At 40.0% G+C, this 16,270-nt stretch overlaps 1 protein-coding gene across 13 annotated transcripts in view; it reads right to left on the reverse strand.

The window, feature by feature from the left end:
* The window catches only part of ATE1 (arginyltransferase 1), a 198,425-nt gene that overhangs the window by 57,510 nt on the left and 124,645 nt on the right, over positions 1 to 16,270 (reverse strand). For 8 of the 13 annotated variants that reach the window (XM_021073566.1, XM_005671511.3, XM_021073567.1 and 5 more), the window contains one exon: positions 15,189 to 15,309. The exons of the other annotated variants lie outside the window; for them this stretch is intronic. In XM_021073566.1, the coding sequence (XP_020929225.1) occupies positions 15,189 to 15,309 (121 nt within the window). The remainder of the gene's footprint in view (positions 1 to 15,188; positions 15,310 to 16,270) is intronic. 13 annotated transcript variants of the gene reach the window in all.

Here is a 16,270-nt window from a genome sequence, read left to right on the forward strand (position 1 = left end):
GAAATAATATATGCAGTTGCCCTTGAAGAAAGCACAGGTTAGGTTAACTAACCCTCTGCAACAGTCAAAAATCCAAATATAATTTGGAGTTGTCCCTCGTCTGTATCCGAGGCTTCCCATTCTCAGATTCAGCCAACCCTGGATAGTGCTGTACCGAAGTATTTACTTCCGAAAAGCACCCGCATCTAAGTGGACATGCCCAGTTCAAACCCACGACGTCCAAGGGCCAACTGGACCTAAGGTTAAAACCGAGATTTTGATATACATATATATCATGTAATGATTATCACAAGTAAGCCACTTAACACATCCATCAAAAATGGTGCTTTTTCATTCAAAAGCAGCATTTGTCGCTTTTATTTACAGGAATAATATTATAGCTACTCTATCATTTTATATGTGGATGGCCTTCCCAACCCGACAGTAAACTCCTTAAGGGTGGGAACCCAACGGGCGCCCAAACGCTGCATCCCTGGACACTGGAGACACGCAGCGCCGTGTCACACTCTCCGGAGACAAGCAACGGAGACCGATCTTCAGAGCAGCTACCCGACTTTTATCAACCCTCTTGTTAATTAGCACCACATGTTTTTATTACTCAGTGTCTGAATTCTCAAATTAAATCATTCTTGGATTATTTTCCTTCATTTTTGTATTTGTTATAGATGTTAAAATTAACCTGGTCACACACAATAGCTTTAAATTGTGCTCTGTGTTGATCCCTTTTTACAACAAGAATGGCATCCGAAATCTTCATAAAATTCCCATTAATTGACCACAATAAAATGTAAGGAAATGATGCTAATGCAAACAACCTGTCAAAAATGCCCTGGGCTTATTTGGAAGGAAAGGCTCCGTCTCCGCCTCACATCCTGGACCATGTCCATGTCTGCTTCTCCAGAGAGGCCGAGAATCCCAGAAACAAAGACACTATGTAGAAAATACCCGTACTCCAGATCTTTCAGTAACTGGCAAAGCTTAACTGATGATTTGTTTGAAGAGAGGAATTTGTGTCCAAACCCGACAGTGAATCAAGCCAAAGTCCACTGCCTGTGCAGAATTTACAGATACTTTTGAGACAGCCACAAGCTACAAGTTGCTTTGCTGACGCTCAGAAGCCTTGCTGGTTACCAGTCCCCAATTCAATGAGCATAATCACCAGAGTGTCTGAATTGCACTGTTATTCTCCGGATACTACAGTGGCACATGCAACCCACTTGTACCAAGCAAACTCCCCTCTCCAAGGTGATAGACAAAAAGCATGAAACTGAATAATAAGCTTTACCACTTATCTTCCAGGGTATTATCCTCTTGCTCAAAGGAAGAATGTTTTCTTTCAGACTCTTACAGCTATGCACGGTTTCGTGTGTGTGTGTTTTAGTCTTTATTAGACTCTCCTATCCCTTTTTGGTACTACCAGTCCAGCTCCATGTCCTTCCAGGGCTTCTGTGGTGCTTTCATTAGTTCACGTGTGCTTATATTAGCATGGAATCTATTTGCTACCTGTGACTCAAATCTCCCCAAATGACCTAATGCTCTTAATTTTCATTTCATTACATTTAACTGAAAATGTCTACTTTGAAGCAAAATGTTCTAGCAATGAAAAGATGTAGGGGTACTATAATAAAGAACATTAAAACCCCTTTCTTATCATTAAATACGCAAGCTAACCAGCAATCAAGTCAGGGCAAAATTCTACCATCAACATATGAAACCTCTGGACCACAAGAGCAGCAGAGACTGCCTGTTTCAGGCCATTCCTGGACTCTCTCCTGTGCACCCCGCTTCAGCTCTGACAGATTCTGACACAGAAGCCAAGACCTGTCTTCATGCTGCTCAGCTACACATTCACAAGCCCTGGAACTTGAGACTTTCTAAATTCCAGGTTTTTCAGGTTTAAAATAAATCTTTTAAGAACTTGTCCTGTATCCCAAGTACTTACTTTATAGGTCTTCGATCACTAATACAGGTAAATAGTTATGAAAGAAATGGCTGCAGGTTGTAGTTTAAAGCCAGGACTACCTCCCAAAGCAAACTCTAGCAAGAGTGGCACATTCAAAAAGTGCACGTGAACTAAATGGCCCCTTCTGCTTTTTCTTGTCTTCCTGAATGCAGTTTAAGTGCTTTAAGAAAACATGTTCAAAAATCTCAATTTTTACAACGAGAATGTAAAATACTGACTGATTAACTGCATTGCAAAAGAACCTTTGTTTTATCAAGAGTCACAAAATGGATTCAACAATAGGGTGTTTTTTAAAAGAGATATTAAAATACAGTTCAATGTGTAATCACTAGACTCCATGAGACTTTCCTGAAAACGTTATCCATTATTTTAAAGGACAAAGATAATGCAAATTTAGTAATAAACCAGTTCAAACACACCTATTTACATCTAGTCAGTATATCACAGTATCTAATTCCCTCCTGCTCCCCATACCCTCTAACTTTATTAACCTGGAACATTTTCCTCTGGTTTTATTCATAGTTTGGAGGAATTACCTGGCATTCCTTTAAAATGAAGATCAAAGCTCCCATAAGGGCAAAATTTGCTTTGGATTGATAAGGCATACAGTTAGCAGGTGAGAAAACTGCGGATGAGAAAGTTTAATCACAAGTGTTATTACCAAGCCCTCTGGAGCACTTTCATTACATTCTTTCATAAGAAATTGTCACACTTCACACCCTACTCTATGGAAAGGTGAGTAAGAGAGATTTTCTTCTTTAAGAAGAGAACTTAACTTAGATCTAAATGTGAAATTAGAACTCAGAGTTCCTGACACCAAGGCTCAGACTACTGCATTAAACAACTTGGCTGTTCTCTGCAAAGAAATTATCTAGGCAACTTGACACTGAGAGAGCTAAACAAAGAATTAAAAGAAAACACAACTGTCTTTATTTAGATTTTCCTAGTGTAATCAAATAGTGTTTATTTAGAGTGAAATATTTTTTAAAAAGTATCTCTGACTGCATAATAAAACCAACAGGCATAGTACTTCAGTCCAGAGTTTGTCCAAGGAGACAAGCCTTTAGGGTCTTATCTTTCTCAAAAGGCAGACACATCTGGGGAATCCAAACACTGGGTAGACAAAGACAGTTACACTGCAAACAACAAAAGTGAAGTTACTTTAAAAATAAGGCATATGCCAGGCAGAACGGCCATCATCAAAAAGTCTACCAACAATAAATGCTGGAGAGAGTGTGGAGAAAAGGGAACCCTATTACACTCTTGGTGGGAATGTAAATTGGCGCAACCACTGTGGAAAACGGTATGGAGATTCCTCAAAAAACTAAAAATAGAATTATCATTTGATCCAGCATTCCCACTCCTGGGCATCTATCCAGAGAAAACCATGACTCGAGATGACAGACACATTCCAATGTTCACTGCAGCACTCTATACAATAGCCAAGACATGGAAACAACCCAAATGCCCTTTGACAGAGGAGTGGATAAAGAAGATGTGGTATACATACACAACAGAATACTATTCAGCCATTAAAAGGAAAGAAATAATGGCATTTGCAGCAACATGGATGGACCTAGACATTGTCAGGCTAAGTGAGGTTAGTCAGACAGTGAGACACCAACGTCATATGCTATTGCTTACATGTGGAATCTAAAAAAAGGACACAGTGAACTTCTTTGCGTAACAGACACTGACTCACAGACTGAAAAACTTATGGTTTCCAAAGGAGACAGGTTGGGGGGTCGGGGGTGGGCAGGGGGTTTAGGAGGGAAATGATGTAAAATTGGGTTGTGATGATCACTGCACAACTATAAATGTAATAAAAGTTACTGAGTTAAAAAATAAAAAAAGTAAAAATAAAACATGACTATATAGTTTGCTCAAACACACATGATAAACAATGATTTTATTGTGTGATACAGAATATAATTTTGTTTAGTTTTGGACAGTTTCCTGTTAAATATCTAGTTAGGGACATAATCTTTGGAATACTTGATCAATAAAATTAGACTTCAGTAAAATATCTACTATAACAGAGGAGAGGAGAAAAAGAACCAATCTGTCACCCCATCAATTGATAGGTGACATTTCTTACCCACAGCCCATATATGTGCATACGCATAAGAATAAAACACAAAATGAAAACCATGAGCAAAACTGACATCTTATTGGTATCACTAGAATTAAGAGAGAAGAGAGGCCTGGTAGCAACAGAAAAGGAAAGTCCAGAAAGGTACAGCTACAATTCAATAAAAATGCCTTTAAACTTGTACTACTTTTTTTCTTCCCTACATAGGCCTCGTCTACAGCCAAAACTTCCCTCAGGTTTTTAATGAGTGAGCCCATTATTTCAAGCACTTGAATTTCATCATACGGCCTTAAAATATGTGTCCCGGAAACTCTCCACTGAAAGCTGTCTTGGATAGTAACTGGTCATTCAAATATGGCCTCTGGGACAGTAACTTGGTTGTCTTGCACCCTCCTCGGTCCAACTTCAGCTTTTAGGGCCACGGGCTGGCTGGACCCACTATATACAGATAACATCCGCCACTCAGCAGAGGACTCTGGCTCACTACAACTGTGAGATGTCTCGTTAGTAATGTCTACAGGTCCTTCCAGTGACAGGAATATTCTAATATGTCCTCTCCATCCCAACGCCCTTCGGTGTCTAAGCAGCTGTTTGCCCGATGAATACCGATTTAGAGGAGAGAGCAATGGAGAAACTGTGAAGATGAATCACTGCCACCGCTACCAAAGCAGAAGCCGTGGCAGAGCTGCAGTGAGAGTCCAGGCCACTCATCTCTTAGTTCTCCCCCAATGTTGTTTTTCAAGTTGTAGGTGGTACCTATGGCTATGAAATCAGCGTAGTGCACCATGAAGCGCATTCCATTAAAAATAATAAAACTACAACATTCAAAAACACTAGAGTGCATCGTACAAGCGAGGATTGTTGAGCATATTTTGTTTGTGAGAAGGCATTCGCGGAAACGTGTGCTATGTCACAGTGTAAAGGGCGTTTCTAAGACTGGCCTGGAGTGGAGAGTTCACTATCTGAAACTGCTTGGCTTCACCTAAAATGAAAACTGAAATTTTAATCTTCTAATCACCACGATGAGGAAGATGGAGGCTCTCCAAACACCTTTAATTCAACAGGTCTGAAGCACAACTCTTTTCTTTTCCTCCTCTGAAAATCTGTTCCTTTTTCACATTCTTTGTTTCAGAAATGAACCAGCACTAACTCAGCTCCTATCAGAGTCGATAAAGCTCTCTTGACAACTCTCCCCCTCTCAATACCCAATTAACCAGCTAGTCCTGGGGATCCCACCTCCTGAATATCTTTATTACCCGTGCGCTCCCTCTGCTCCCAACTGCTGCCATCCTGGTCCAGGCCACCCTCAACTTCATTCAGCTCAGAGAACTGCATGCAGAACCCTCCCTCCAGTCCTAGGTCCCATCCGTTGTCCACATGAGAAGCAGAAATGACAATCTGCTGATGTCACTCCAGTGCTGAAAACCCTTCCAGGGCCTTCCAGGGCTTCCAGGAGAAAAACCTGAATTCACTTGATTTACAAAGTCCTTTACTAGCCAGCTGCATCTCCCCTCTTCCTAGCCTATTTCCACTCCAAACTAGCTATGTTCACTGCTCCCCAGACCTTCTGAATATGTTTTCTCTGCCTATAGCTCTCAAATTCTGTCCCCTTTAAAAATTCTAACTTTGATTCCTTCATCCAGGAAGTGTTCCCTCCCCGCCCCCAAATCCGGGCTGAGGACGCTCTTAGGTGGATTAACTGCATCTTCTATTCCCCCCAACATGCTATATTTTTACTACAATAGCCAGAGTGTCCTTTGCTTAATTCCCTGAGGGCTGGGATGAGTAATTTATGCCTCATCATAAAGCATAACACCTGGCTTAATAACCTCAGTGAATTCTTCAAATTTATGTTTCTAATTCTTAGATTGGCTCCTCTCACTATTTCAGCTTGTTACCTTTTTCTTTCTTCTTTTTTAAAGAGTGTACTTTCTCATGTTTGTGGTCCTTATTCTATCTGCCCTAATGCAAGTGACATGGTCAACTGACATCAGAGACATGCCACCTCATTCTGTATCCTTCCTATGAGACATCTCTTGGGATTGCTTCTCAAAACCGTGGGCCTTACCTCCCACTCACTCTGTGACTACGGTGCACAGTTCTGCAAAGGACAGGCTGGCAAGCTCTCTGTCTCTTGCTTCCTGCCTCTCAAGGCAGCAGTCTGCTGTGCCTGAAGAAGCCTGCTCTGCATCTGCGGAGGTCCAGGCTGAAAGTGCAGAGGCACTAACCCCCAGAGAGACAACCATCGGCCAGTGGAGGATGGAGGCCAGCGGACACGAACTTCTTCCTTTGGTCCCTCGCGTGGCCAATTCTGAGAAACATACCAGAAGGTCTCTAGAAAGGAGGGAACTCCAGTCCTTAAGGGGCAGCTCACCTAAGAACACATCTCTCTGTTCTTTCCCTCCTTTCCTGATTCACTCTCCCCTGGTCCCTACTCCTGTTCCCCCAGACAATTTCCCAAACAAATCATCCAGATGCAAACCTATGCTTCATCTAAATGCAAGCCTGGAAAGAAACCAGGCTAAGACAGTCTCTTCAGGATTAGAAGTGCTCAGATTTTTACTGTTGTTTTCTCATTTTGATAGGGGTCTGCAAAGCAAGTAACTTAATTCTTTCCCTCTTGTCAACACTGTCCTTCCCATTTTCAGGCACATGTCACTTTATTATCAGTGGATACTTTACAGAGGCATGAACACGTCAACTCCCCTAAATGATGTCTGATTTCAAATGAACGGCAATTAGGAAAATACATTTCTTACAATAACGGGAATTCTACCCCAGTTTCCATGTTTACATTAAAAACATTTTGCCAGCAACACATGAAAGAACACTCATAAAATAAACAGATCTTCTCGTACCTTCATGTTACAGCTTGCTGAATTTTCTGCAGAGACTGAATATTAACATCCACCAAAGAAAATCTAACAGTTTAAAAATACCTTGTCGTCCAATGCAGAGACTCTATTCTTACACTGAGGTTGGGTGTGAATGACTTGGGAAAACTTCAGATTGTTGTGTACGTGTGAGTCAGTTTCTCCAACAGCCAGTAGGAACTATATTTAATAGCAAATGATGCAGGTTCCAAAATATACCATCTAGAAATCTTTAAGAATTTTTCCTATTAAAGCAAGAATACCTACTGATAACTCACAAGGCAGGAAAATGTTCAATCAGTTGCAGATTATTTTAGGGCTGATGGTAAGCTTGATAATACCCTGAGATAGTATCTTTTGCCCCTTCATTTATTTAATCTTTAAGCATTCCATCAATTAAATTTACTGGCTAAGCAAAGTTTTTAAATTCTCTATTTTTATTGCCGCCTTCAACATCAGGCAAAGTTCAATTTTTTTAGAAATGTGTTTAAAACCAGAATGCATGGAGATCAACAATGTTTACAGAATTTCAATGATTTGGAGTAGTACAAAGTTTTCACTTTCATTACGATAAAATATCCTTATAAAATAGGTACATCTTCTCTAAATGTCTAAAGTCCCTAGACCAGAGTATTAAAGGAATTCTATTATCACCAATCAATGGGAGTAATCTTACTTTACATAAAAGCACTTGAAATCAATATCTTCCAACTCTCATTATAAGTGCACACTCCATCACTAATATATTTCATGCCTAGAATTAAGAAGCCACAAAGCTCCTTAACAAAAACAATTCTCCTAGACACGCCACAGCTCTGCTGGCTATTGTAGTGCACAGACCGAACCGCACTTCCTCTGTGTCAAGATTCACACCTCATGTATCCTGACATTGCCGAAACCCAAGTGCACTTTACATCGGATAGAGTCACAGCCTGATTGGCGGCGACATTTTTTTCTTTCTTACTGGTACATAAAATAAAGGACTTAAAATTGATGATGTCTCACAGTCATCAGAATATCACAGTTCAGCCAGCACTTAAACAGCAGGTATAGGTTGTATTTTTATTCTTCGGCTGACATTTTGGACAATCCCTTCATGATATAACAAAGTAGCAGAGTCAGATGCCGCACCAGGGAGAACAAGCACTTATAGACATGTTCTGAAGCATCATGATTTTTTTGAGCCTATTTGAATGATACTGGAATAATTTTTATTACTTATTATAGGATTAATTATATTAAAAACTGGGTGATTGTAAAAAGAATTATTTTTAAAATTGTAGCTATTCCACAAACAAAAAGAAAGCGATCAGAGAAATACTTCTTTAATAGCTAAATCAAAATTTTAACTCTGCTTTTCAACCCCTTGCAGAGGAATTTCAGTCTGCCTCTGGCCAAGGCTCTAACAATTTTTAGTCACTGACTTAGCTGCTCATACATACATGCTTTATCTTGAGCTAAGAATGGCTGGTAAAAACTTGTAAAATAGTATTTTAAAAATTTCTCTGCCAAACTGGCCTTTTAAAAACACTCTTAATGGAGTTCCTGTCGTGGCACAGTGGAAGTGAATCCGACTGGTATCCATGAGGTTGTGGGTTTGATCCCTGGCCTCGCTCAGTGGGTTAAAGATCCAGCATTGCCATGAGCTCTGGCGGAGGCCGGCAACTGCGGGTCTGATTCAACCCATAGCCTGAGAACCTCCATATGCCACAGGTGTGGCCCTAAAAAGGAAACAAAACAAAACAAAACAACAAAAACACTCTTAAAAAATGAGATTACTTTAGTAAGTCTGAGCTTCACGTTTATTAATAGAAAATGCAAACATTAGAATGTCATGATACTTCACTCTTACGCATAAATACTGTAAGAAAGTCTTGTTCTTCCACTCCTCAGTGTCCTCACTAAAGGACCACACAAACTAGGGAAATCTAGTTTCTAATTTTTAAACCAAGAGTTACATTAGCACTACACTAACACTTAGATTAAAAAAGATGCCTCTGAAAAGGAGGTTACGTCGGAAAATGGAATAACAGAGTAGGGTGCTATTTCAAGTGAACAGGGGGTAAACTGAAAAACGGGGAGACTGTTACTTTCTCCATTTTCCATATCAAAGCACATTCTCCAGATTCACCAAATTATAAGAGCAAACTTCCAAAGAAACTTTCTTGGTTTGATGCCTGCTTTCTTTACGACACATAGTTGGCTACAGTTAATTCTGTCTCCATCCGGCCATATGCAACAGCACCATCTTTACGGGCAATAAAGACTTTGCATTCACTGAGTATTCAACACAACATTAGTCTCTTTGCAACTTCAAATGTGTAGGCCACCTTCAAATCTAAATTTGAAAAAAAAATTGCCCTCAGAAGTTACTAAAAAAAAATTTAATTCCACACCTCAAATAATTCAGAAAGCCATTGTCCACTTAACGGTATGTTACACTGCAGCACATTTTTAGGGGCCCTAAGCAGTTTTGGTAAATTTGCTTTCTCATTGGGATTATGACGCCATTATGGCCGAGGTAAGTCCTCTTGAGAGGGACAATAAACACAGCATCGGGATGTGATACCGGGCTTGCGGAAACCAAGCAAGCCAATACAGGACAAGGCTCTTTCTGAACCTGGTTATTTCACACACACAGGCACAGTTACAGTGAGGTACCTGTGACAGAAACTTGCTACTTCTGTGGGTCTATACGGCAGAAACTGCAGGAGTAGAGAAACAAGGCCAGGGAACCAGGCAAGCCAAGTAGAAAGATGAGTAAAGACAGAAGAAAAGAGACAAATGAAACAACATAAAACGACACCGTTTGGAGGCTCAGAGTTTCAGGGGATGGGATCAAATTAGGAAAAAGCCTCTTGTGTTAGTTTAGATTTTGAGCAAGTGCTGGGAAGATTTTAGGTGTCCTAGAAATTCTCTAACTTGGGTAAATGCATAAAGGCACTAAGCCAAAATGAGGGGTTGTTATTTTTATAGTGAATTTACATGCAATATCCTTGCTAATAATTTACGACTTACTTATAGATAAATTAGGAAACTTCTTGTAAACACTTCCAAGTATGTACGGAAAAGAGAGTAAAATCGAGACTGATCTTTGGTAAAGTGTATATTTCTGTAATTATAAGTAGAAATAGAAATAAATTTTATTCTAATTAGCTCACCTGCAAGAAATACTAAAAGTACTTACAAAAATATTACAGAGCAATACTTGACTTAAAAGCATTTTATGGAGTTCCCGTCGTGGCGCAGTGGTTAACGAATCCGACTAGGAACCATGAGGTTGCGGGTTCGGTCCCTGCCCTTGCTCAGTGGGTTAATGATCCGGCGTTGCCGTGAGCTGTGGTGTAGGTTGCAGACGCGGCTCGGATCTCACGTTGCTGTGGCTCTGGCGTAGGCTGGCAGCTACAGCTCTGACTAGACCTCTAGCCTGGGAACCTCCGTATGCCGTGGGAGCGGCCCAAGAAATGGCAAAAAGACAAAAAAAAAAAAAAAGCATTTTATATCTCTGATTAAAATGTTATTAGCTATTATTTTTGCAATAAATAATACCTGGGGGAGTCAGTAATGAAGAATTCAATTACGCTCTGAGTATAAACTGAAGTAACGCAGGGGAAAACAGGACGGCACTTGGGAAACAGAATATGCTCAAGAAAGTTTTAACTTTTTGTAAATCAAGAACAAAAAGGATTTTCCTACCAACAAAAATAGTATATTACTGTGCAATATTCGGAGTCAGAGTTCATGCTGTGGCATATGGGTTAAGAATTCAACTGCGGCAGCTCATGGAATGGATCCCCGGGCCAGCGCAGTAGGCTGCAAAGGATCCTGTGTTGCTGCAGCTGCAGCACAGGTCACAGCTTTGGCCTGGACTCAATCCTTGGCTCAGGAATTTCCATATGCCATGGGTGGAGCCGTTAAAGAATCAAATCAAACCATAGTTTATCATGTTCTAAAACCAACTCCAAAACATCTGGTTTACTCCTCCAATGATGTTTGTGAAGTATCTGTATTAGAAACGGTCACCTGGGTAGCGGCATTTGTTTGCTAAATGGACGAAATTAAGTGGTCAAGTAGTTTTTACTAAAAGTAAGAAGTAACACTATGTATTAAGTAAACAATAACGAAAGTGTGAAGCATGATTCCTGTTTTTTTAAAAAATACACACAGATATACGCACAGAAAAAAAGATCAGGAGATCATAAAAAAATAAACAAGGATTATTACTGCTGTATTACAAGATTATAGGTCTTTTATTTATTTATATATTTATGTATTTATTTATTTTTTGGCTTTTTAGGACCACACCAGCAGCATATGGAAGTTCCCAGGCTAGGGGCTAAATTAGAGCTGCAGCTGCCAGCCTACGCCACAGCAATGCCAGATCTGAGCCGCATCTGCGATCTACACCACAGCTCAAGGAAACGCTGGATTCTTAACCCGCTGAGCGAGACCAGGGATCAAACCCATGTCCTCATGGATACCAGTCAGGTTCATTACTGCTAAGCCACGATGGGAACTCCAAGACTATAGGTCATTTTAATTTTCTTCTTAGTAGTGGTTTTATACATTTGAATAAATTTTCTAGTAGTGCTTCAATTAATTTTTTTTTTCCTTTTTATGGCTGCACCTGCAGCATATGGTAATTTCCAGGCTAGGGGTCGAATGGGAGTTACAGCTGAGGCCTCCGCCACAGCCTCGGCAACACTGGATCTGAGCTGCATCCATGACCTATGCCACAGTTTATGGCAATGCCGTATCCTTAACCCACTAAGTGAGGCCAGGGATAGAATCCATATCCTCACAGAGACAACTTTGGGTCCTTAACCTGCTGAACCACAATGGGAACTCCTCCAATAAATATATTTTTTTAAGTAATTTAAACCAAAAAAGTAAGATTTAACTGTGATGCAGAGTTTTTGCAATCAATACATATCCAGCTATCAATTTAAAAAGCAATCTACCACACTTACTAAAAATCATTTGAGAAACTTTTGAAATCTGTTATTTATAATAGCAGAGGTCCTCAAGTGAAAGACAAAAGACCTATTTATGAACAAAAGGATTTCTTTAAAATTTTCCAAGTTGCTCTAGTTTGCCAGCCCCTCCGCCCATGGTACCGCAAAGCAGTTAATACAAGAGGTTTTTATTGTTATGCCGACTCCTTAGCTGAGCAAATTTAACTATTGAACTCATATCTCCAAATGTGCAGGGTTGGAGGAGAGAGGGAGTTTAAGAGTAAGAAAGAATAGGATTTCCAGACGTTCCCAGAAATTCAGGATGGGGGAAAATGTAATTTTTCTTGCAAGTGGCCACGGATGCACCTTGTAGCCAAAGTCTGCTTTACAGACACCTATGGTGATCAGCTGTGCCTTCTGCAGAGTAATTTAACCACACAACAGCTGAAAGGGGAAACAAGATTTAGTGCAAAGAGCACCATGCCGACTCACAATATTGCCCATATTAAGCGGTGTATTTCCGGAGTCAGAGTTTGGGTCATGAAAAAGTAAAACTGGCCCCGGAGAAGAGAACTGTTTCTCACAGATTGCCATTTAAATCTCAAATGACCATGTTTCACAGCATGCTCAATACATTCCAGCATGTAACTGCATTTTAATTTCCTAAAACCACAGGATACAAGTCTGATTTCAAATAGTCTCTGGACTGTGATATTCAATACTGATAAAACTGTATGGTGTTCTCTTGAAAGTTCCAAAGATTTAGCATATGGAAAAGGATCTTCATTTTCTTCGAAGCACTATTATCAAAGAAATTAACTCCCCTGACTTTTGTAAATGAACTCTAAACAATGACTATTAAGAGCTAAAGCTATTGCCATAAGAAATGGAACTTAACAGATTACAGGACAAGAACACACTATATATTCCTCACTCACCAGTGGGGTAGTACATACTTGACAAAACCTGCATTTTCTTTGCCACGAAATGCTCATTAGTGCTTTTACTTTGGGAAATGAATTCAAAATACATTAACATCAATGAATCTTTACTTGAATGTCCATTCAGTACACAGAAATCATTCAGCCACCTTTTTAACTTTATAAAACAGGGAGAGTCTGTGAGTGCTTAAATCCTCAAGTATTACCTAAGAAGAGAAGCAGCCTTTAAAACAGATCAAGAAGGAAAAAATAAAGGTGAAATTGTGTTTTAAGTTTGGGAGTCAGAAATCAATTGAAGATCATTATTCAGTTAGAAGGAACTAATAAAGATTAATTTTTATGTATGAACATGAAGCAATACAACACGATGTTCAGTGGTTTTCACACTGGCTCTGACCTGGCCTTGAGAAAAGATGAAGGGAAAAAGTTTTGAGGGGATGGAGTGGATAAGTACAGTTGACCTTGAACAACACGGGTTTGAACTATGTCCACTCACTGATTTTTTTCAGTACTAAAGTACCACATAATCCAAGGATGGCTGAATCCAAGGATGTGGATACAAAGGGCCAACTCTAAGCTATATGTGAATTTTCAGCTGGGCAGAGGGTTGGCACCCCTAACCCTCCAGCTGTTCAAGGTCAACTATGTGTGCTTTCCTCTAAAGGACTAAACTGCCTTTTACTTTGAGCCCGACTCCAAAACTGACACATCCAATAATTATTTTTAAGCAAAAAAATCGCTTTGATCAATGAAACAGAACTTAGAATGAAAGTATGATTAATAACTTAAGGTGCAGGAACGAGAAAGCTCTGGTTGTTCTACCTAGAAAATCTAGAGCTAACCCCGGGTGCCTGGCATATGAGTCAGCTGGGTCTCTACGGCCGCACTTCATCAGATTCTTAAGTATCATCATGTGTAAGAAGTGCCCACTCCTGATTTCCTAACAGCTTTATAACATATCTAATGGGCACATGAACCAATTTCCTTTTATGAGCAAAAAAAACTGATTTGTGTGGGAGGGGGGCGGGGAAGCACATCTTAGAAGAAATGACTGCGTTTCTTCCCTTGCCCCCTTCGTCTTCCTATTTGATTTTTACATTTATTTCCTTCTCCTGACCTTCCCATTTCTCTTTTCCCTTTTCCCCATAAACTGAGACGAGACTGCAGGTGGCCACCAGGAAAACACTGCATTCCCAAGAAGTATGCCTGCCATACTTCTTAGGTCCTGGATGTGCAGTGTGTACTTGCTTGGCCTTTGTGTCCTCACAGCCCGCCAGAGGAGATGCCGGGCTGTGAGGACACAAAGGCCAAGCAAGTACACACTGCACATCCAGGAACTTCAGATCCGAAAGACAACAGGCAGTGCAACTAATGCAACGCATCACAGAGCCCGGAGAGCAGCACAACTTGCGCCTCATGAGCAAAGCCACAGAGACGCGCAGTGAAGGTGGGGTGGGCTGTGGGGGAGAATGGCTGTGACTGAGAGTGGGGCTCAGGTGATGCGGGTGAACAGAGCTGCGTGCTTTTTCGAAGAGAGGGATCAGAGCAATAAAGGCAAATGCTGACGAAACATCTGACATCCATGGGATGCAGTGTCCTGACTTGTCCAACAACCACCAGCTACTCTCAACGTGTTTGTTTTACTCTAATCCTCATTAGAGCTCAATATGAGCGGTCTTACTATTATCTCAATTTTGAAAGCCTGGAATCTGAGGCCAGAGAGATTATTAAACTGCCTCAGGGCAGACACCCTGTTTACCAGCTCATGATGGAGCAGGGGTCTAAATGCAGGAGGTCTGACTCAGGGCTGTGCTTTTATAGTGTCTGTACCCGCTACCAGTGCACAGTGTCCAAAGGGGAATAATAACAGAGCATGGCTGGGACTATTCCGGGCAGGAGATGGAAGAAAGGACGGAAAAGCAGCAGCACCAGAGACGCAAGAAGGCAAGGAAGTATCACCAAAAACCCATACAGCCTGTCGACCCTGTGAAACCTTTCCACAACTTTATTTAGCCCAACTGGTCAGTATTTCTATCTTCTCTACATTGGCTAGATAATCTAGTGAATAATTTTTATGAACTGCGATAGTTGTAAAAGTAACAACAGTATACCAGGGTCAGCCCCCAAAGCATGTAAAAACTATCCAAATGGAAGAGGCTGGGTCAGTAAGAAGCACAAGCACATGAGCTTTTGCAAAACTGTGTGTGTGAGTGTTGTGTGTGCATGCACATGTGGGATCTTCCTCTATCTTAGAAACACACACATGCACATTCTACACTATATAAAAAGCCACCTGGATCCTGTTAAGGGCCACAGCCACATATGCGGACTCTAAAACAAAGCCAACCTCTGCTCCAAACATACCTGCTTCTGAATCCTGGTTGAAACGGCAGTACTTGGAGTTCTCAAGTGAAGGCAGACACTGCTCAATGGGTACCCAAACATAGGTCTCAGGACACAGCAAATCAGACGGCCTATACTGACCCTAAAGAGAAGTGAAGAAAAAAGCCACAGCCATTACTAACACAGTAACTTCCTGGCTACAAGGCTCCAGAATTCCAGGAAAGGTTTTAATCACAAATTTAAATGAAGGCAACCAGAAACAGCTTTACTGTAAATACTAGTTGACCCTATCAGTAATTGCTTTCCCATCTCAAGAATGCACATTTGATTAAAAGGCTCTCTAAAAGTCATGTAGCACCATTTGGGATGCCTGAACTGATGTGGAAGATTTGAGTTTCTACTTTCTTTTGGAAGAAATATTTAACATATGATTCTTGCTGAGGTGATTGCTAAGAGTACCTAGCTTCGAAAGCAAGTTTTCTCTTAAATGCTAGTTAATAACAAAGTGAAATTTCTTTTTGTATATGAGAACATTATAATTTACATATGAAGTAAACTTACTTTCCAAATGGAATTTCCCTATCCTTAGTCACTATTTTTTAAATATGTGGACTTAGCTGATCAATATTCATTCCATTCTAATATATTAAAAAGTACTATCTTGTCAACATTCTTCCATGAGCAATCTAGGATGATAAATGTAATTGAAGAGAAATTTTTTTAAATTATAGGAATTTCAGGGAAATGTTTGTGATAATAATCGTCTAAATTTTCTTCACTCTATTTCAGAAAAAAAAAATAATTCATATATTTATAACCCAATCATGAACCCCAAACAGAAAACAAAGACTACACAACAGATACTAAAGAAAAAATTTATTCACCTAAGGGTAATTTGGCAGACAATAAACAGATAGTACAAATAGTACATATTATACGAAATCACTTAGTGAAAATATTCAGAAACATCAAAATAAAATAATATCAATAATAAAAATATCAAAAAAAATTTCAAAAGTCTCTTCTCTAAATTTTAAAATCCAAAATTCAATAGAGGTTAAAATTTAAAGTGTTTTTCAATTTTTTTTACTACAACCCATAGC

The sequence above is a fragment of the Sus scrofa genome, chromosome 14 (assembly GCF_000003025.6).
Source record: "Sus scrofa isolate TJ Tabasco breed Duroc chromosome 14, Sscrofa11.1, whole genome shotgun sequence".
In the NCBI taxonomy this organism is placed as follows: domain Eukaryota; kingdom Metazoa; phylum Chordata; class Mammalia; order Artiodactyla; family Suidae; genus Sus; species Sus scrofa.